Source organism: Podarcis pityusensis, assembly GCF_964106645.2.
Source record: "Podarcis pityusensis genome assembly, chromosome: 15".
In the NCBI taxonomy this organism is placed as follows: domain Eukaryota; kingdom Metazoa; phylum Chordata; class Lepidosauria; order Squamata; family Lacertidae; genus Podarcis; species Podarcis pityusensis.
Window position 1 is genome coordinate 3,135,033 of NC_138040.1, and position 22,983 is coordinate 3,158,015.

Sequence of the window (22,983 nt, forward strand, 5' to 3'; positions counted from 1 at the left end):
GAAAAATGATATATAATAATAATATATATAATGAAATTCAACCAAGGGGATTTGAGGAAGTCACTTAATAATGTTACCAAGATTTAAACAGGATGTATGTATGTTTGTTTGTTTTGGATTTTTGAAAATTAATTAAAAAAATTAATTTGCCACCAGTGTGGTGTAGTGGTTAAGAGCGGTGGACTCGTAATCTGGTGAACCGGGTTCGCGTCTCCGCTCCTCCACATGCAGCTGCTGGGTGACCTTGGGCCAGTCACACTTCTCTGAAGTCTCTCAGCCCCACTCATCTCACAGAGGGTTTGTTGTGGGGGAGGAAGGAAAAGGAGAATGTTAGCCGCTTTGAGACTCCTTAAAGGGAGTGAAAGGTGGGATAGCAAATCCAAACTCTTCTTCTTCTTCAAACAGATGGGCGATGCAGGCCTGATCCAGCAGGCTATTATTAGTTTCATTTTTATTTGTTTTCCTTAGCTTTCAGGGAGAGTCGGAACACTTCCCCCCCCCCCCAGCCTTGTTCTCCGGAACATGTCTGGAATCCTGGGGAAAATGCGGAAGTTGGGGAGCTCCGATCTGGAGGATTCGGAATCGATGGACGACCACTTGGAAGGCGAGGAGTCGGGCGCAGGCACGCCTGGCAACAACAGGTCGACCAAGCACAGCATCTTCCCCAAGCGGGCGCGGTTCGGGATTGGGGACGGAGACAAGGACACGGCTCCCATGGATTCTTTCTACCAGATGGACAACATGGTGTCCAGTCCCATCCTGAAGTTCAGCCTCAGCTTGGAGCGAGGGAGGTGTGGCAACCACTCTCCAAAGTGAGTGGGTCCCCGGGGGGGGGGGGCTTTGAGTTATGCTTGGAGGTCTAAGATGCCCTGCCCTTAACCCCCCCTCTGTAGAAAAATTAGGGAGGGAGAAGAACTCCAGTTCAGTTCGAATTTCAAAACGAAGTTACATCATTCGCACTTTCCAAAATACAGTGGTACCTCGGGTTACAGACACTTCAGGTTACAGACGCTTCAGGTTACAGACTCCGCTAACCCAGAAATAGTACCTCGGGTTAAGAACTTTGCTTCAGGATGAGAACAGAAATCGTGCTGTGGCAGGAGGCCCCCTTAGCTAAAGTGGTGCTTCAGGTTAAGAACAGTTTCAGGTTAAGAACGGACCTCCGGAACGAATTAAGTTCTTAACCTGAGGTACCACTGTACCTCGGGTTACAGACACTTCAGGTTACAGACTCTGCTAACCCAGAAATAGTACCTCGGGTTAAGTACTTTGCTTCAGGATGAGAACAGAAATCGCGCAGTGGTGGCGCAGCGGCAGCAGGAGGCCCCATTAGCTAAAGTGGTGTCTCAAGTTAAGAACAGTTTCAGGTTAAGAACGGACCTCCGGAACAAATTAAGTACTTAACCCGAGGTACCACTGTAACATGTGAATTGAAGTGTATCAGCCGAGGAAGGGAGACCAGGAAGGTGGTGTTTGTTCCTGGCTGTCAGGGTTCGATCTGATCTGTTTTATCATAGCTCTATGCTGCTTTTCATTTGAAGGAATCCCAAAGCAGCTTGCAAACAAGCCTCGGTTGTCGAACGTAATCCATACCAGAAGACCGTTCAGCTTCCAAAACGTTCAACAACCAAGCCACGGCTTCCGATTGGTTGCAAGAGCTTCTTGCACTTGGGTAGAAGCCGAGTCGGACGTTCGAGTTCCGAGGAACGTTCAGAAACTGGAGCATTTACGGTACTTTCGGGTTTTCAGCGTTCAGGGGCCAAAACGTTCGAAAACGGAGCCGTTTGGGAGCCGAGGTTTGACTGTAGCATGATAGAACAGAACACAGCATAAATCATATCAAACGATTAACAAATCATCTGTGAAACAGATATGATACAAAACGATGTTAGCAACTTAAAAAACTATATGATTGACAAATCAGCATTTAGAAAGCAACATTGCCAACATGAACAAAACAGCAGCCAAAAAATAAACTAAGCCCTCTCAACTATGCATGTCAGGCTGTAGATCTTCATGCTCTCAATGCCTCTTTAACTGGCCCTCAAAGGGTTGCCATGTTTCAAAAAGTGAAAATCCAGACACAAAAGTTGTTGAGCTTCCCCCCCTGCCCCCACACATAGAGAGAGAGAGGTGTGAGTGTGTGTCTAGAAACCAGCCCACCAGACAAAGGTAAAATTGGCATCATGTGTTGCTCTGCCCACCAAAGGCATGTGGCCCCTGAGAGGTTACCCAGAAGTGAATGTGGCCCTCAAGCTGCCATGGTGGTACATGTGGGGGGGGGGAGTGATATATTTGAGGGCTGAGCCATTGCTCTCCAGGAGGAGCCAGTAACCCACAGTCCTCCTCCTCGTGGCAGACTTCTCCATCGCGGGGCCCGCCGAGGAGCCTCCATGGGCGTGCGCCCCGAGAAATCGTTCAGGATCTACGACCGAAGGAGGCTCTTTGACGCGGTGGCCCAGGGGGATCCGAGCGAGCTGGACGACCTGCTCACCTACCTCCTGGAGACCCTGAAAAACCTGATGGATGAGGAGTTCAAAGGTAAGCGGGGGTCGTGCGCCATTGCTCTCTTCCGGGGTTTGGGACGCGAAAGCCATTTCTAGAGCATGGAGGATATTTCCTTGGAAGGCAGCGAGTAAGACTTAGAGCAATGAGTGGGTGAGTGGGGGGAAGCTTTACTGGCCTGAGGGCCACATTTCCTCCCAAGCAAGCTTCCAGGGGCCACAGACCACACACACACCACCACCACCCATCTAGACAAGCATGAGGGATTGTCACAAATTTCCAGCTAAGGAAAAACACTCAAGGAAGGGGTGGAGCAGAGTCAATGAGGGGTGTGGCCTGAGCAGAGACCTGAGGGCCAGGTAGAGATGTATGGAGAGCCACATTTGGGACTCAGGTTCCCAGCTTCGGATTTACAGGCCTGGTTGACAGCTATAGGTAAAGGTAAAGGTACCCCTGCCCGTACTGGCCAGTCGTGTCCGACTCTAGGGTTGTGCGCCCATCTCACTTAAGAGGCCGGGGGCCAGCGCTGTCCGGAGACACTTCCGGGTCACGTGGCCAGCGTGACGAAGATGCTCTGGCGAGCCAGCACCAGCGCAGCACACGGAAACGCCGTTTACCTTCCCGCTATAAAGCGGTACCTATTTATCTACTTGCACTTGGGGGTGCTTTCGAACTGCTAGGTGGGCAGGAGCTGGGACCAAAAGACGGGAGCTCACCCCGCCGCGGGGATTCGAACCGCCGACCATGCAATCGGCAAGTCCTAGGCACTGAGGTTTTACCCACAGCGCCACCCGCTGTGGGTTGACAGCTATATTTTCTATCTATTTTTTGCCTGGGCCTCTGCTGCCCAGTGCGGATTCCAGGATTTGCACATATACACACTAAGGGGAAATCTTGGGCCTGGCATCCTCAGTGACCCCTGGAACGGGGAAGGACCTGCAAGCTAAGATTCTCTTAGGCTGCACCTGATCTCCTTGGGTACATTTTGCACAGTGGCAACGTTAGCACTGTCATGGCAAGGGCGCCCTCTGCTGCTCTTGGGAGTCTTGGCACATGCCCTATCTTCCTCTGGCGCCAGACCTGGAGACAAGTACCCTCATTATGCACCTCCACTGCTTGCTCCCATTTTGCCTGGATGTATAAATTTTGTGTGTTTCCTCCCCCAGAACCAGATACTGGGAAGACATGCTTGTTGAAAGCCATGCTGAACCTCCACAACGGCCAGAACGACACCATCCCTCTCCTGCTGGAGATTGCAGAGAAGACGGACAACCTGAAGGAGTTTGTGAATGCCGAATACACAGACAGCTACTACAAGGGTAAGGAGTGTGCGATTGCCGTGGGTGGTGAGACGTGTATGGAGCTATTAACGGGGGCAGAGGGTGGAGACTAACTTTCCAGCTCACGGTTCTGCCTCCTCTTCAGGCCAAACCGCGCTGCACATCGCCATCGAGAGACGAAACATGTACCTTGTGGACCTCCTGGTCAGGAACGGCGCCGACGTCCATGCGAAAGCCCACGGGGAGTTCTTCCAGAAAATCAGCGGCAGGCCCGGGTTTTATTTTGGTAGGTGCTGCCTTTGGAAGGGTCCTAGGTCTTGAGTTGGATGGGGGCTGGCCGAGCAAGGAGGAGAGGCCGACAGAAGACCCCCATGGAGGGACCCCATGGGCTGGGAAGGTTTCTAGCTGGGTCAGGAGAGCCTGAGGAAGAGGATCCAAACATTAAAGCTTTGGGTAGAAACCACAACCTGAGCTCGAGTTCTCCACCTGGCAGGAGCCAGGGCAGGATAGGTTTTTACCTTGCTCCCTGCCCCCCTCATGTGACTCTGATGGTCCACCGTTGTTCCCACCAGGTGAACTGCCGCTCTCTTTGGCTGCCTGCACAAACCAGCTCAACATCGTGAAGTACCTTCTCGATAACCCCTACCACCCGGCCAACATTGCCGCCCAGGATTCCATAGGCAACACCGTCCTCCACGCTTTGGTGGAGATCGCCGACAACACGGAGGACAACACCAAGTTTGTTACCAAGATGTACAACGACATCCTCATCCTGGGAGCCAGGCTCAACCCCACCCTCAAGCTGGAAGATATCGCCAACCGAAGGGGGCTGACACCGCTGACCCTGGCGGCCAAGACTGGGAAAATACAGGTAGGTTGTGTGAGCTGCTTGAAATGATCAGGCACACTCATTCCCAGTGCGCAGCTTGGAAGTCATTTTGGACTCACAGCTGTCCATGGAGGCATAGGTTAATTCTGTGTCCAGGGTAGCTGTCTACCAGCTCCATCTGGTACACAGGCTGAGGCCCTCCCTGCCCAAAGACTGTCTGGCCAGAGTGGTGCATGCTCTGGTTATCTCCTGCTTGGACTACTGCAACATGCTCTACGCGGGGCTACCTTTGAAAGTGACCCGGAAACTGCAACTAATCCAGAATGCGGAAGCTAGACTGGGGACTGGGAGTGGCCACTGAGACCATATAACACCGGTCCTGAAAGACCTACATTGGTTCCCAGTACGTTTCTGAGCACAATTCAAAGTGTTGGTGCTGACCTTTAAAGCCCTAAACAGCCTCAGCCCAGTATACCTGAAGGAGCGTCTCCACCCCCATCGTTCAGCCCGGACACTGAGGTCCAGCTCCAAGGGCCTTCTGGTGGTTCCCTCACTGCGAGAAGTGAAGCTACAGGGAACCAGGCAGAGGGCCTTCTCGGTAGTGGTGCCCGCCCTATGGAACGCCCTCCCAGCAGATGTCAAGGAAATAAACAACTATCTGACATCTGAAGACAGCCCTGTTTAGGGAAGTTTTTAAGGTTTGATGTTTTATCGTGTTTTTAATATTCTGCTGGGAGCCGCCCAGAGTGGCTGGGTTGAAACCCAGCCAGATAGGCGGGCTATAAATAGTAAATTATTATTATTATTCGGCAACACCAACCAGCAATCCATCTGGAGATCAGAGCTAGATTAATTTTGTCAGTTGCGCAGCATGGGAGGGGGGCTACCGGGGCAATTGCCCTGGGCACAAAAATGTTGAGGGCCACACCTCTGAAGCTGCCGCCCTGACAGGATCTGCTCTCCATCCTGTCTGCCTCACCTGGGCAGCGCGCCAAGCAGGAGCTGGGAAAGGATGGGCCCTTGCATCTCTCAGCTTCATGCCACCCCACCCACCCAGCCAGCCAGCGGGGGAGGCAGGGGGGTGGCGAGACTCATGGTGACAGTGACGCCACAGCCCCAAGAGGCATACACACACACACACACGCTCCTCTGCAGCTCTGTCCAGCAGTGGCAGCGCTGCATGGAGGTGTCAGGGGGCGTAATATTTGTCTTGGGAAGGTAAAATACTGATCTTGCCCTGGCCGCTGGCAACTCATGCTATGCCACTGATTTTGTGACTCATTTTGCAGCGTCTGTGGCTCGAAACTCACCCTGCACTCACTTGGCGGTCTCAAGCCAGCCACTGTTCTTTCCGTCTGGGCTCCTGCGTCTGCAGAATGGTGCTAATAGCAAAGTAAAGGTAAAGGTAAAGGGACCCCTGACCATTAGGTCCAGTCATGGCTGACTCTGGGGTTGTGGAGCTCATCTCGCTTTATTGGCCGAGGGAGCCAGCGTATAGCTTCGGACTAAGCTGCTTCTGGCGAACCAGAGCAGCGCACGGAAACACCGTTTGCCTTCCTGCCTGAGTGGTACCTATTTATCTACTTGCACATGATGTGCTTTCGAACTGGTAGGTGGGCAGGAGCTGGGACCGAGCAACGGGAGCTCACCCCATCACAGGGATTTGAACCGCCGACCTTCTGATCGGCAAGTCCTAGGCTCTGTGGTTTAACCCACAGCGCCACCCGCGTCCTAATAGCATAGTAGCTAATAGTATAATAGCCCCGCGTTGTTGTTGCAAGGCAGAGATGCCCAAGCTTCCGTTGGCATATGTTTTCTGACTGAAAGCATTCCATTCTAGTTCTCAAAAATAGTTTGGTTTTTTTAAAAGCTACATAAAAACAACAGCACCGGTAGTACTCAACCCTGAGCGAGGTCACTGTTTGGTTTCGAAGGAGGCATATGAGGAACCGTGACTCAGGAAGGGATGCAGCCGTCGCCTGAGACTGCAGCACCTCTGAGTCAAGAGTGACTGAATGATCTGATTCCAGGGAGAAACAGTAAATCATACAGAGAGGTAACAGGAAGTCTCCTGTCCCCAGTCAGCACTTGGGATTCACAGGAAGTCTTTAATTCTGTCTTTTTTAATTCCTGGGAATCAAACCCAGGACAATTCCAGCAGAAACACTTACAAACACCCTGCGTCAACAGGTGAGCTGTGATTCCTCTGCATTGCAAGGATATGGACTAGATGATTCACGGGCTCTTTCCAGCTACAAAATTTTATGATTTTAAAATCACAAGGGGAAAAAATCACTATAAGAAAGGAGCCGGGGAAAGACGTAGGACTTACCATTTGGGGAGATTTGTGTTCTGAATTCAGCTTGCATTTGTTATCTCTCAAACCTTGGCTGACCAAATCAAGCTTCTCTTGCAAAGCTTAAAAAGGAAAGGTTACCACATCTGGGCCACTTTGGTTTAGAGAAAAGGCAAGTAAGAGGAGATAAGGTGGAAGTGTATAAAATTATCAGCAGAGCGGAGAAAGCAGACAGAGAAAAGTTCTTCTCCCTCTTTCGCAATAGTAGGACTTAGCGGGATGTCCCATGAAACTGAGTGTTGAGTGTTGAAATATTCAGGACAGAGAAAACAAAGCGCTTCTTCACACAGAGCATAGCTAAGCTATGGCTTTAAAAGATGACGAGACACAGAGGACAAGGGTGCTGGTGGCTACTGGTCACAATGGCCATGTTCTCCCTCTGCAGTCTGCCTCTGAATTTCTGTTCCTGAGAATCACAAGTGGGAAGAAGAGTTACTGCTGTCCCAGGTCCTGCTTGCAGGCATCCCATAATGACCACTGTGAGAACAGGATGCCGGGCCAGATGGGCCCTCTAGATGGGCCTGACCCTGTGGGTCTTTTCCTTGTGTTCTCATGGCTAGGTCTTTGCGTACATCCTCAGACGGGAGATCAAGGAGCCGGAGTGTCGCCACCTGTCCCGGAAGTTCACAGAATGGGCTTATGGGCCCGTTCACTCGTCACTCTACGACCTGTCCAGCATCGACACCTGTGAGAAGAACTCAGTCCTGGAGATCATCGCTTACAGCAGCGAGACACCGGTATGTCTGAGGCCTGATTCCCTGGCCTCCAGTACCACAGCTTAGAGGTTTCTTTGATGGCCCTCAGTGAGGTCAGGTTTAGGGATGGGCCAATCTGCCACAGTCCGCTTCCAGATGTCCAGTTTGCAATGTATATATATTTTAAAATACCCTAATGAAAATTTGTCATCATCAGGGCGAATTCCTCCTACCATACCCAGGGTTCCTTCCAACTCTACAATTCTATGATTCTATCCAACTTAGCTTAATTTTTTGTGTGCAATGCATTTTGGTATTTTATTTTCACATATGCATCTACAGCATTACCCAGGTATAAGCATTACTCGGTTGGAGAACTGCTTTGCAAAATCAGCCATTTTTATTTTTGATCGCAGTCCTTTTGCCTTTTTAATTTCCACTCTGCCCTTGGTTTTCTTCCGGTGGGGAGACTGGTCTATTAAAGTGCAACGGGGGCAGCTAGCCCCCACCTGCCCGTCATCTGACTTACAACCAGCCTAGCGCTTGGCACTCCCTTTCACTGGCTCTGGCGCCCCCTGCTGTTGGCCTCCCTGCCTCCCACCCTACCGGTCTGCTTTCCTTCCCCCTTCCAGAACCGACACGAGATGTTGCTGGTGGAGCCTCTGAACCAGCTCCTGCAGGACAAGTGGGACCGATTCGTCAAGCACCTCTTCTACTTCAACTTCTTCATTTACGCTGCCCACATCGTCATCCTCACCGTCGCCGCCTATTACAGGCCAACAAAAAAGCACGGGGAGGTGGTTTAGCTTCGAGATTCTGGGGTTTCTAGCTCTCTCTTTTTCATACCATCCCTTATGGATGGGGTTTCTATGCCTTTTTGCTCCTGGAGTTCTCTTTACCTGCTGAATTTCTTCCTGATATGGAGCTGTGAAATGCCCCAGGGGTCAGGTTAGGTGGGAACAGGCGTGTGGGGCGTGTGTGCTATTCCTTTTGAAGTGGGACCTGCAGGAAAATGGTCAAACAGGGTCTCTTGGCCACACTGCCTGGCTGCCTGCTCCACCCTTTCCCAGGTACTCCATTCCATTCTGTCTCTCAGCTTCCACACCCCCCCCCCCACCGAATCAGTCAGTGCTGCACAGTAATCATTGGGCTATTTTTCAAGTGGGGGCCACTCTCCCCTTTTAAGGATTTCCCCTCAAGATCTTATATCCTTCTGAAACCTTGCATGAGTTCCCTCAAGCCTCCTGATACAGGATAACAAGTCTTGTGCCAGGTCGCTAGAAGAAGAATAAGAAGAGTTTTGGATTTGATATCCCACTTCATCACTACCTGAAGGAGTCTCAAAGCAGCTAACAATCTCCTTTCCCTTCCTCCCCCACAACAAACCCTCTGTGAGATGAGTGGGGCTGAGAGACTTCAGAGAAGTGTGACTGGCCCAAGGTCACCCAGCAGCTGCATGTGGAGGAGCAAGGAAGCAAACCCAGTTCACCAGATTACGAGTCCACCTCTCTTAACCACTACACCAGGGGTCTGCAACCCGCGGCTCCGGAGCCACATGTGGCTCTTTTACACCTTTGCCGTGGCTCCGGGGCGGATACTAGCGAGGGGAGGAGGCGCATTGTGCGCCCCGACACTCCCCACTGTGGCGGGCGCTGTACTGGCTGTGACGTCACATGGGGGCGGTGCGTGCGTTAGCCATGCACCGTCCCGCCGTCACCTTACCGCCCGCTGTCAGATCGCAGCTCCGGAGATATATTTGTTTTAAATGTCGCAATGGTTTTGCGGCTCCCAGTTGTTTTTTCTTCGGAAACGGGTCCAAGTGGCTCTTTTTGTCTTAAAGGTTGCAGACCCCTGCACTACACCATGCTGGCGCTGGCTCTCTAGTCTCGTGGTGTAGGCAGGGATGAGCTATCTTACTCTGGCATTGCTCCTTAAGCCAGACTTGGTGCCCTCCATTTAAGACCCTCACCAGCCTCAGAGTTGAGGAAGTCTACTTGAAGCACTACACATATTTATCATCTCCTAAAACAATGCAGTAATTCAATAGCGTGATCCTATGTGAGTTATCTTGGGAACGAATATGTTCAGTGGGACATACACCTGGCTTAGTGGTCTTTACTCATTACAGCCTACAGTTATTATACTACAGGACAGGGACGGGGAGAGGCTGTACTGTGGCTCAGTTATCCTGCCCCAGCAAAAAATTATCCCCCACTCCAAAGATCTTCCCCATTTTTGCATTTAAATATAAATAAAAATGGGGTGGGCAGAGAAGTGGTTAAACCTCTCTGCTCTGCCTTCGGCTCTGTTGGGATTGCAAACCACACACACACTCATCAGATCACTTATTTTATTAGCAAGGAGAGGGCAGTGGCTCCCTCTCCTGAGCTGATATGCACAGATCAGCGGAGGAAGGTGGGATGGCTGTGTCCTTTGTGAGTCCTGTACGTCCAGGGAGCGTGGGAAAGTGTGGAGTGACCACGGTCACTGCTGGCGTTTCACCTTTAGAGGGCTGGCCAAGGGCAAATGGGCCTACTCCCCCCCCAAAAAATTAGCCACACTCATTCCTCGTTCACAACCGGGTTCTGGCTTTTGACTCTCTAAAGTTGCACCCTTCTCATCCACAGCCCCCGTTCGCCTTTAATTACACGACCAACGAGTATTTCCGAGTCACCGGGGAGATCCTGAGTGTGTTGGGGGGTGCCTATTTCTTCTTCAGAGGGGTAAGAACTTCACCAGAGTCTCTTATGGGTGGGCAAAGGGTGTAGGTCCCGGGGGAACATGTGCATTTTTTCAGCATGTGCCGTGGGGGCACCCCCTCTGGTCACTGCTCTCTGCCCTCCCCCTGATCTGCCGCCCTGCACTGAGAGACAGAAACAGAGAAAGCGCTCACACACAAACGCACAAATGCTTCACTTTCCCAGGGAATCTGGGTAAAGGTCAGATCCTGATTAATCTGAGCCTTGGAAATCCCATAGAACTGGAAAAAGAAGTGGGAAAGAGCAGTACTCTCCCAACTTCCTCCCTTTGTTCTAGGGCACTGTAACTGGTTCTGCCGCACTGGGAGCTGAGCCCAGGGGGTTGCACTCCTATTTGTCCATATTTTACACAAACTATATCTGTGGCTTGTGGTTCTATATTCAGCCATGGGAGAGCATTCCAGAGACAGGGAGCCATTGCAGAGAAGGCCCCGTTCTCGTGTTAGTCTAAGGCCATTAAATGAGTTTCATGGCTAAGGCTCCAATCCCAGTCTACTGGGAAGATAGTGTATCATCTCTCTGGATGAATTTCTTGTCCTTTCTCATTCAACAATACATTAGGAAGGGAGTGTGGCTCACTGGTAGTGCACATCCTTTGCATGTTGTCTGGGTTAGGGTAGGTCATTTTATTGTGCATCTGCATGAGGGGCGGTGGCGGTAAAAGGCTTTACGGGTTTTTGTTGGACTGAAGCTCTTTTCACACCAACCTCTTATTTATTCTCCTGCCTTTTTTTCAGATCAAGTATTTTAAGCAGAGACAGCCATCCCTGAAAGCAATATTTACGAACAGCTACAGTGAACTTCTCTTGTAAGTGTGGTATAACCAGCCTTATATAACCAACATGTTTACGTCTAATTAATACATGAAGGGGTTAATTCCATAGAGTAAGCTGTCCTGTCAGGTTTAGCATTGTCCCTCACCTTGGGTATAACGAGGTAACCAAGCCTTTCTTCTCCTCCCAGTCTATCTGAGAAGCTTAGCATGTTAAGAGGTTTTGAGGCGCTTGCTGCAGCTCAGACCACATGGCTCTTACAAGCCTCTCTTGAGTTTCCATACCAATAATTTGGGAACTTTCACCACTTGGCCAAGTTTTATCTGCCTATGAAACTTTTCTGACATATGGAAAACAGCATGAAGCTGACCTTTGAAAGGTTTGTAAGTAAACCAGTTTTTAACTTACCAAACGTGGTCTTTTCCTATTCTGAGTGCAGTTTTGGAACTCTCAACAACATATTGTAAAGGTATCTAACAGATTGTATTTCCACATTTTACTTTGCTGCATGTTTTGGGATTTTAAATCTCTGCTCGGATTCACTCACCAAAGGGCACCTGGAACTTGGCATCCAGGGAATTCTCATTTCTTTTTGCCAGTTTTTCCTTGAACCAACAGTAGACATCCCTTTTACGTGTTTTAAAGTGAGTGGCAGTGTGGTGTAGTGGTTAGAGCGTTGCACTAGGAAGACCAGGGATCAAATCTCCCAAGCTTGACTCCTCCTGTTGCCCACTCAGCTTCATCCACTCTGTCCTGATCCTGGGCTCAGCGATCCTGTACTTCAGCAAGCAAGAACTCTACGTCATCCTCATGGTCTTCGCCTTGGCCCTGGGCTGGACCAACCTGCTCTATTACACTCGTGGCTTCCAGCAGATGGGGATTTACTCAGTCATGCTGGAGAAGGTCAGTCTGGGATAACAGGGGCAATGGGTAGCAGAGGCTAGTCCCTTGGGGCGAAGGGTTCACTGCATGAGCCCACCCTCATCCAGTTGGGTCCTGGTTCTCTCTTCCCACCCACCCTTCCACCTCTTTTTTGCAGATGATGCTGAGAGACCTGTGTCGTTTCATCGTGGTGTACCTCCTTTTCCATTTGGGCTTTTCGACAGGTAACGGAGTGACTGTTTTGGATTCTTTTTGGTGGGGTTGGAGAGAGGACGAAAGCGAACAACTACAGACGTGTGCTGGTGCTGCAAAAGCTGGGTGGGTTAGTTCAGAGATGGGGGAGAAACTGGCTTGGGATCTACCAGTACAATTTGCAAGAAGATCAGCAAGGCTTTTCCAGTTCCCGATTTCCCCAGAGACCGAGGTGACATTTGCACTGTTCTCAGAACATCCCAGTCACCAAGGAGAAATGGCTGGTAATAATAATAATAATAAATTTTATTTATACCCCGCCCTCCCCAGCCGAAGCTGGGCTCAGGGCAGCTAACAACAATCAAAATAATCCAACATTCTAAAAACCTTTCATTATAAAAATTAATTAAAATCAAATTGATGGCAACCATTAAGCCAAATTCTGTGCAGATTGCCAGAGGAGGGGGTCAGGCTGCGCCCTGACCAAAGGCCTGGTGGAACAGCTCTGTCTTGCAGGCCCTGCGGAAAGACGTCAGGTCCCACAGGGCCCTAGTCTCTTGGGACAGAGCGTTCCACCAGATTGGAGCCACGGCCGAGAAAGCCCTGGCTCTAGTTGAGGCCAGCCTAACCTCTCTGTAGCCTGGGATCTTCAGGATGTTTTTATTTGCAGACCGTAAGTTCTTCTGTGGGACATACCAGGAGAGGCGGTCCCGTACGTACAAGGGTCCTAGGCCGTATAGGGCTTTAAAGGTTAAAACCAGCACCTTAAACCTGATCCTGTACTCCACCGGGAGCCAGTGCAGCTGGTATAGTACCGGATGAATGTGATCTTGCAGCGAAGACCCCATAAGGAGTCTCGCCGCGGCATTCTGCACCCGCTGGAGTTTCTGGGTCAGTCTCAAGGGCAGTCCCACGTAGAGCGAGTTACAATAATCCAGTCTGGAGGTGACCGTTGCGTGGATCACAGTGGCTAGGTCAGGGCGAGAGAGATAAGGAGCCAACTGCTTAGCTTGGCGGAGATGAAAAAATGCCGCCTTTGTTATAGCTGTAATCTGCGCCTCCATAGAGAGGGAGGTATCGAAGATTACACCCAAACTCTTAACGGACGATGCTGGCACTAATTGCACCCCCGCAAGAGATGGGAGTTGCCCCCTCAATCCCATATCGCCCCGTCCCAGCCAGAGGACCTCTGTCTTCGAAGGATTTAACTTCAACCGGCTCCCACGTAACCATCCGGCCACAGCTTCCAGACATCTGGTCAGTGTGTCTGGGGCCGAGTCAGGATGGCCATCCATCAACAGATAGAGTTGGGTGTCATTGGCATACTGATGGCAACCCAGCCCAAAACTCTGGACAAGCTGGGCGAGGGGGCGCATAAAGATGTTAAAAAGCATCGGGGAGAGAATCGCACCCTGAGGCACTCCACACACCAAGGAGTGGCGCGATGACAATTCCCCCCCCCCCCAAGCGCCACCCTCTATCCCCGACCAGAGAGAAACGAGCGCAGCCATTGAAGGACTGTGCCCTGGATCCCCACGTCGGCAAGGCGGTGGTCCAGGAGTTCGTGATCGACCATGTCGAAGGCTGCTGACAGGTCTAGAAGAATCAGCAGCCCCGACCCGCCTCGATCCAGCTGCCTGCGGAGATCATCTGTTAGGGCGACCAGAGCCGTCTCGGTCCCATGACCAGCGCGGAAGCCGGACTGGAATGGATCCAGAGCCGATGTTTCATCCAGAAACCTGCCAAGCTGTTCAGCAACCGCTCTCTGAATCACCTTACCCAGGAATGGAAGATTCGAAACCGGGCGGTAATTGGATAGATCTAAGGGATCTAATGATGTTTTCTTTAAGAGCGGGCGCACCACTGCCTCCTTCAGTTCCCCTGGGAATGTCCCCGTGCCAAGGGACAAATTGATGATATCCCCCAGGAGGGCCCGCACCTCATCTGGACACGCTCTAATCAGCCAGGACGGGCACGGGTCGAGAGGACAGGTGGTGGGCTTTTCAGCTCGGAGGAGTCTGTCCACATCGGCTAGGGATATCCGGTCAAAGTGGTCCAATACTGGACCCGAGGACAGTCGAGGGGCCTCCAGTTCCTTTATTGTATCCAAATTGGCAGGGAGGTCATGGCGGAGCAACAAGACCTTCTCCGCAAAAAAGCTCGCAAATGCCTCACAGCTGTGTGTCAAATTGTTATTTAAATTTGGCTGTCCTTCAAGGGACGTTAAAGACCTAATTATACTAAATAATTGTGCCGGGCGAGAGCTAACGGATGCAAAGGAGGCCGAGAAGTAGGACTTCTTAGCGGCCTTCACTGCCATCTCGTAGGTTTTCATAAAAGCCCTATAAGATGTTCTTGAGGCTCCGTCACGGGCACCCCGCCATACTCGCTCTAGCCGTCTGAGGTCCCGCTTCATTTTCCGAAGCTCCTCGGTAAACCAGGGAGCCCGGTTTCTGCAGGGTCGCAGAGGGCGCTTAGGTGCAATCTCATCGATAGCTGCTAGGAGCTGGATAAATAAATAAGTAGAGGCAAATTTGTCCATTTATCATTCTTCTCACTCTTCAGTTCACTTCTTCACATTTCCCACCAGTTTGCAATTATTATTTTTAAATCAGTGCAGATTTCTCCTGATACACAATCCTTTTTAATATATATATATATTTCTATTTTCTTTTCTCTCTTTCTTTTCTCCCTCTCCTTCCCCCACCCCCCTTTTATTCTTTTTGCTCTTGTTCTGGGTTATATTACATTTTTAAAGTATTTATTTTATTCTGGTGCATTATAAAAAGATACTTTGTATTGGGCATAAACTTTTGCATATCTTTGGATAAGTATCAATAAAAACAGATGTTTAAAAAACCACTTAATACTCAATTTGTATATGCAGTTTTTGCCTAATTATACTTTTTGGCTTTTTGCAAAGCAATTCCCACTCCACCTAATCTAATTCCTTTTCACTAATATATGTGTTTTTATGCCTGCTTCTCCCCCCCCCCCCCCAGTAAGTGTGATTTTGAACACAATGCTTTGCTGAAGAACTGCATTGCAAGGGACGATTCTGAAAGCCGGCTGTATTGCGGTTGGTGAAGGTCTTTGCAAAATGTGGATTAAGTACTTTTGCCTTGGAATGTGAACTGAATTGGGTTACTTCCTCGTTCCCTAGCTGTCGTGACCCTCATTGAGGAGGACGACGAGCTGCTGGCACAGAACCAAACTCACAGTACCTGTCAAGCAAAATGCCGCCCCTCCTACAACAACTTCTACTCCACCTGCCTAGAGCTTTTCAAGTTCACGATTGGGATGGGAGATTTGGAGTTCACAGACAGTTACCACTTCAGGTTTGCCTCCCCGCTCCCCTTTTCTTTTAACGCATGTAAACTATTTTGTTCTGACGTTTTCAGACTTATGTGAACAGTTCTGGCCGCCTCATCTCAGACAGGATATTGTAGAGTCGGAAAAGGTTCGACTGAGATGGTCTAGGGGGTGGAGCAAACTCCCCTTTGGAGAAAAGGTTGCAGAGTTTGGGACTTTTTAGTTTAGAAAAAAGGTGCGTCCAGTGAAGCTGAATGTTGGAAGAGTGAGGAGAGATAAAAGGAAGCGCTTTTTCACACAGCGCAGAAATTATGGAACTCGCTTCCATAAGAAGCAGGAATGCCCACCAACCTGTAATAATAATAATAATTATTTATTATTCATACCCCGCCCATCTGGCTGGGCTTCCCCAGCCACTCTGGGCGGCTTCCAACAGAATATTAAAATACAGTAATGCATCAAACATTAAAAGCTTCCCTAAACAGGGCTGCCTTCAGATGTCTTCTAAAAGTCTGGTAGTTGTTTTTCTCTTTGACATCTGGTGAGAGGACGTTCCACAGGGCAGGTGCCACTACCGAGAAGGCCCTCTGCCTGGTTCCCTGTAGCTTTGCTTCTCGAAATGTGGGAACCGCCAGAAGGCCCTCAGCACTGGATCTCAGTGTCCGGGCAGAACGATGGGGGTGGAGACGCTCCTTCAGGTATACTGGACCGAAGCCATTTAGGGCTTTAAAGGTCAACACCAACACCTTGAATTGTGCTCGGAAACGTACTGGGAGCCAATGTACTGTAGGTCTTTCAAGACCGGTGTTATGTGGTCTCGGCAGCCGCCCCCAGTCTCCAGTCTAGCTTCCGCATTCTGGATTAAACCCACGTAGAGCGAGTTGCAGTAGTCCAAGCGGGAGATAACTAGAGCATGCACCACTCTGGCAAGATAGTCTGTGGGCAGGTAGGGTCTCAGCCTGCATACCAGCTGGAGCTGGGAGACAGCTGCCCTGGATACAGAATTGACCTGCACCTCTATGGACAGCTGCGAGTCCAGAATGACTCCCAGGCTGCGCACCTGGTCCTTCAGGGGCACAGTTACCCCATTCAGGATCAGGGAGTCCTCCACACCTGCCCGCCTCCTGTCCCCCCAAAACAGTACTTCTGTCTTGTCAGGATTCAGCTTCAATCTGTTAGCCGCCATCCACCCTCCATCTGCCTCCAGACACTCACACAGGACCTTCACCACTTGTAGGCTTTGAAAGAGGATTAGACAAATTCACGGAGGAGTGACTATCGATGGCTACTAGCCATGAAGGCTCTTCTCTTCCTCCACAGATGAAGGCAGCAATGCTTCTGAATGCCAGTGGCTGGAAACCACAGGAGGGGAGAGGGCTGCTCTTGTGTTCGAATCCTGCCTGCTAGTTTCCCCACAGACACCTGGTTGGCCACTCTAAAAACAAGATGCTGGACTGGCTAGCCATTGGCCTGATCCAGCAGGCTCTTCTTCTGTTCTAATAAGAATGCGTGCAATTAGAAAAAGTTAATATAAATCATTAAAACCTGGGGGGGGAACCTCATAATAGAGTAAATACATCCTTAATTGTTCAGAGGCGGTGGGGCAGGAGAGGGCATTCTCTGTGGCAGCCCCTAAGCTGCATAACTCCCTCTCCACATACGTGCATCCAGCATTTGACACTTGAGAGATGCGTTTAGGATCCAACCTATTCCTGTGGTTGCAATTTTTTTTAAAAAAATGTTTTTAATACTGAATTTTAAATTGTTGTAAGCCGCCCTGGGACCCGCTGGTGAAGGGCACATCTGAGTAGTGGTAGTAGTAGCAATAGTAATTGATATAACCAATTTATTTGCATCAGTTGCCCCAAATTGTAAAGTATAACTACTGAAGTTATAGGAAACACTTACAATTTATATTACAGTGGTACCTCGGGTTAAGAACTTAATTTGTTCCGGAGGTCCGTTCTTAACCTGAAACTGTTCTTAACCTGAGGTACCACTTTAGCTAATGGGGCCTCCCGCTGCCGCCGCGCGATTTCTGTTCTCATCCTGAGGTAAAGTTCTTAACCTGAGGTACTATTTCTGGGTTAGCGGAGTCTGTAACTTGAAGCATCTGTAACCTGAAGCGTCTGTAACCCGAGGTACCACTGTAATTAAGAGTGCTGTTTTCGTATATACCCTAAATCATCTTCAGTTCCTTTTCATCAGTTCAACCAAATTACAAACTATGGACATCAAACCTTTAACTTAACAGGAGATCCTTGTGATTTATAAGTATAAAATGTGCTGTTCTGAACTCCCTCCCTCCCTCTGTCTATCTTTCTTATGGACCTGTTTGCCCAGAGCATTCACACAGTTACCTGTATTTCCTAATTTTGCCGTTAGTTTCACTACCTTTAGTTCCCCACGCTTCAGGTCAGTCTTCACCATCCTATTGGTGACTTACGTCATAGTCACGTACATCCTCCTCCTCAACATGCTCATCGCCCTGATGGGAGAAACGGTCAACAAGATTTCTCAGGAGAGCAAAAGCATTTGGAAGCTCCAGGTGAGTCCGGCTTCTGATCAGCGTCTCGGCCTCGGTGTGTCTGTGACAGGAATTTTGAGATCTTAGATATATGATAATGTTCATAACCGCACCTACATAGATCAGCACAGGAAGACCGACCTGAAGCCATTTTGATTTCTAAACTGAGCAAACGTTTTCTCTGCAAGGTCAAAGTGGGAAACCTCCCCATTGTCTTTTCCTTCACAAATCCTGTCTTAAGGGTATGTCTGTGTTTGAATGGGGTGTGAGCCTGTGACCTGGCTCAGGAACTAAGTACTTATCACTACAAAAGACTGGCCAGGCTCCCCAGGCAATCCAATCAAGTAACCTGCCAGACAGGAGATAAACAACAACAGGAGAAAAACAATATTCAAATTTCTGTTTTAGACCGCCTTTTCTGTGATGTAGGTGTGATGTATCTGAGGGGTGGTCTTAGGTTACACCCCTTCTGTGATGTCTGTATGATGTTTCTGGGGGTGGTCTTGATCTGCAGGGTGGCAATTTCAAGTCTTTATAAGGCCTTGCATGCCATTTTTCTGGGTTCCTCCTCTCTCCTGCTTGTGAGGGGAGCACCCTGTTGCAACAGATCAATAAAGATCAAGCTTACTAGCTGCTTTGCTTCTCAATATTCTCTGGTTGGCCTCTGTTATTCTCTCCTACCAATAGGGAACCTATGTAAGGACTCTATATGGGCTCTTGGATACCCCATAAGGGAAAAGGGCAATTTTTGTTTACAACATGTCTTTGCTGAGTGAGTTCAGCCAGCTCTGGGTTAGGGTCGGGAGGCTCTGGAAAACGCAGGAATTAAGAGTCTCAGGCTTTACCAACTGAGATATATATATATATTTCCACCCAGAGAGCCATCACCATCTTGAACATCGAGAACAGCTATTGGAACTGCATTGTCAACTCCTTCCGATCTGGGAAACAAGTTCTGGTGGGGACTACTCCGGACGGGAAAAACGATTACCGCTGGTGTTTTAGGTAATTCTGGTTCCCCTCTCTGTACGCCTTGGGATGACAAGGAAATAGAGGCTCTCAGGCCAAGCCAAAACATCCCACCCACCACCTGCCAATTACCCACCACCTGCCAATTCTGTGGTCCCATTCTCAGGCTGCAAAATTGTGGCCATGGACAGGTAAGAACTTTTGAAGCTTTTCAGGGACTGGGTGTGTGGAAGTTGCCAGCCCTCCTCACAGCTCTGGTCAGCTGGCAAATCACCCTTTTGTATTCCCCAGAAAGCCCTGCTTGCTTGAGATTCTTGGAGTCACGTGTTTACACTGTTCTGGGTTGTAGCAAACTGTTTGCTAATGGTAACAGGACGTGACGGTGTAGCAGTAAATTTTGAAGTACAAGAGCTCATCTTGAGAGACATATCCTGCATAGCTACATCCTCAAGGAGGTTCTGTTGCCAACCCCTCTCCAAACAGCATTAAAAAAAAATTGCAGGCAGCTATGTTATTTGTATATTTACACACAGATAGCCAAAAAGTGTATAGTGCATTTGCCTGACATGGTACCCAACTGATTTGGACCAGCATCACTACAATCCTGGTTTCCTGGGAGCAAATGCCCTTGTAAAACACATTTGCGCTTCAACAAAAGATCTTCTGCCAGCTGAAATGCAATGCTTAGCCTTTATTAGAAAGCCAAACATGTGAACCACTAGCATGAAGCAGGGACTCCATGAAAGGAAAGGAAAGCTGTATCCAGCCTCAGCCTGAGCACATCTGAAGGCAGCACTGTTTAGGGAAGTTTTAAATGACTGATGTTTTAATGTATTTTTAGTCTTTTGTTGGAAGCCACCCACAGTGGCTGGGGAGACCCAGCCAGATGGGCAGGGTGGAAATAATAATAATAATAATAATAATAATAATAATAATAATAATAATATTTTCCTCATTCTCTGGTTTCTGCCATGCTCATCCGTCCCATTATCTCCTCATTATCTCCCCATTCCTCACTGCCATCAGTGGTCTGTCAATTCCCCTGATGGATGATGTAATTGCTCCTGTTCTGTCAAAAAAAGAAGTAGCAGTCTCAGAGCTGGGCTGCCCCCCACATTCCCTCCCCAACTGCGTTGCTGCTAGGGGGAGACCTGACCACGTTTGCTTCTCCTGAACAGGGTGGATGAGGTGAACTGGTCCACATGGAACACCAATCTGGGCATCATCAACGAAGACCCTGGTGGATACAGCGAGGAGCTGAAACGGAACCTGAGCTTTTCTTTCAAATATGGGAGAGGTGAGGAAATATATTCCTTGTGACTGGGCGGTGGGAGCCTTTTGCAAACAGTTCATTTTTTCAGAGTGAATGGAGCCCAGGTGTTACTCAGTTGATGTTCTCTGTGGTGGGGGGACCCCAAGGAACTACCTGGTGTGGACTGAGCATGCTCAGTGTGCACAGAATGCTGGTTGTGGGAGGGACAGAAAACTAGGTGGAGTGGGGGGGAGAGAATGGAATGGAGTTTCCTAGAGAAGGGTATGGCTGGCAGAACCTAGTAAACAGGGGTGCTGTACACTGCTTTTAATTGTTGGTCTTGTGGCGAGAAAGGCTATTGGTGTGAGTAGGGGGGAAAGGATATATAGGTAGGTATCTCTGCAAGGAAAACTGGGAGGTAAGAGGTGGAGCCGGAGAAACTGTGTGCTGTTCATATGTTGTTCTTTTTAAATGCCACTGCCAGCTGCACTGAGCTCAGCCACGTTTCTGGAAAATCGGCGCGCAAGTGTCAAATCGAAACAAAAGCCAATCCCCGTGTCAGTTTCAGGGAAAAACTGGAAGACCTTGGTCCCAATCCGGAGAGATGGAAAACGAGAAGGGTCGCTCAAGCCCATTTCGGAAGACGGCACGGATTCAGAAGAGCAAGGCCCCCGGAAGAAATCTCTCCCCAAGTTTGTCCACTTTTTTTGGTCTCTCTTCATCTTCTGCAAGGTTTTTAATTCTAGAAACGAGGAAATTGGATGTAGGCAAAAAATGCCTTTTTAATCGTTAGAAGGATACAGGCAAACAGTGGGCCAAATACCTTTTCTCCATGGGCCCTGATTTCGGGACGACAGGTTGCTGGTTGATGAATACAATACCCCTAAACATTTTTTAAAAAATTGCAAGCTAAGTCTCCTAATATATTTAGGGTAGAGATGGGGACCTCCACCAGGGTCCAAATATGGCCTCCCAGGCCTCTCTATCTGAACTTTAAAAATGAGAAACTGGGAGAAACTGAGGATTTGTGCCCCACCTCCCTGGCTAGAATCCTTCTCTGCGTGAGACCCTAGAGTCATAGAACTGTAGAGTTGGGAGGGACCCCAAGGGGTCATCTAGTCCAACCCCCTGCAATGCAGGAACCTTGGAGGGCTGCTGCCAGCCAGTGTAGGCAATACTGAGTTAAGGTGGATGAATCTATCAGTTGTGGTTTATCTCCGTTTCTCGTTTTTCCCGTCTCGAGTTCAGTTAAGCTCCCTACATTCAGGTGGATTTAAATGGCACATTAAAATTTATACTTATTTTGATCCTGGGTGGGGGCAGAGGGTGTGTGTGGGGGAGCCCCTTAAAATTATTCTAATTGTACACTTCTGTTTGTTTCATTTACAGCCCTGTCTTATGATTTTGGGAAGCTGCTGAATCAGTGGAAGAATCTCCCCGCCAAACCTTCTGTTATGTTGTGGCAAAAAATGTGTGTGTGTATTTATGTGTGTGTGTGTGTGTGTGTGAGAGAGAGAGAGAGAGAGAGAGAGAGAGAGAGAGAGAGAGTTGTTAAACAAGCATCCAACAGGCCTCTCTTATTGTGTGCCATGAGCATTGGCTTTTGGGGGTAGACTGCCTCTGAAAATGGAGGTTTGTCTGATCAATTATGTCTAATCGCAGAATTTTTGCTGGGGAGGAAGGTGTTGCATATTTAAGTGCTTCCCCCACATAAGAAGAGCCCTGATGGATCAAACCGAAGGCCCATCTAGTCCAACATCCTGTTTCCTACAGGGCTCACCCAGCTTCCTCTAGGGCAATCTGCAAGTGGCACATGAAGGCATCAGACCTTGTTCCCCAGCAACAAATATTCAGGGACAGACTGCCTCTGAACAAGGAGGTTTCACATAACCACCATGGCCAGTAGCTGAACCTCCATGATGTAATCCAATTCAATACATTTCAGCAATGATATTTTTATTTTTATTTTTATTTTTATTTTCATTATTAATAATAATAATATATATTATATTTTACTATTACTACTATTATTTATTTTGAGTTAATATTTATTTATATATTCATTTCATTTCATTTCTATGCCACCTTTATCTTCCAAGGATCTTAAGGTGGTGTACATTTTAATTTCAATGGATCTACTCTGAGCAGGTCTAATATTGGATACAACCAGAAGTAGTAGTATTTTCTCAGCCCTTTAAAATCTGGCATTTCTAATAATCGGTTTTTGAAAGATTTTATTGTGGATTGTTGTGGCTTTTCCTTGTTTTCATTAGCTTGCAATCCGTCCTGGAAAAGTTTTTACCCGCCTTAAAAAAAAGTATGTGTTGGGACATAATATAAATACATAAAATAAACTGGCATACACAGAACTATATATATGTGGACAAGCTCCTTTCTATTCCTGTATGAATGAATAGCTCAAACCTCAGACGCTCCCCTCCTTCTGGTTGCCATCAAGTCCAAGCTGGACGAGGGGATTCCTGACTATAAACTATATTTCTTTCCAAGCAAACAAAGATTGCATTCAAATGTCATTTCCCCATCAATCTCCTCCCAGCTGCCATTATGTCACAGCTACCCCTGCCCCCCCCGGCTTTTGGCAATGTCAGCGCAGGGAATGGAATCGTTTGAAATTGGTTGGGTTGCCCCATA

General features: G+C 48.8%; 1 protein-coding gene across 5 annotated transcripts; it reads left to right on the forward strand.

Annotated features, from left to right (window-relative positions):
• The first annotated feature begins 423 nt into the window (after nt 1–423).
• Nucleotides 424–22,286, forward strand: TRPV1 (transient receptor potential cation channel subfamily V member 1). Of its 5 annotated transcripts, XM_080982881.1 has the most exons (17): nt 424–812; nt 2,360–2,541; nt 3,672–3,824; nt 3,931–4,071; nt 4,358–4,656; nt 7,531–7,707; nt 8,298–8,462; nt 10,293–10,388; nt 11,162–11,232; nt 11,935–12,100; nt 12,237–12,303; nt 15,435–15,609; nt 17,984–18,131; nt 18,988–19,115; nt 20,258–20,376; nt 20,816–21,023; nt 21,721–22,286. In XM_080982881.1, the coding sequence occupies exons 1-17, from the start codon at nt 523–525 to the stop codon at nt 21,731–21,733; spliced, it is 2,598 nt and encodes an 865-aa protein (XP_080839007.1). In that variant the 5' UTR covers nt 424–522; the 3' UTR covers nt 21,734–22,286. The 5 variants fall into 5 exon arrangements, with proteins under 5 accessions (XP_080839007.1, XP_080839004.1, XP_080839006.1 ...); XM_080982878.1 differs by having other exon boundaries at nt 20,816–22,286; XM_080982880.1 differs by having other exon boundaries at nt 20,894–22,286.
• Nucleotides 22,287–22,983: the final 697 nt, after the last annotated feature.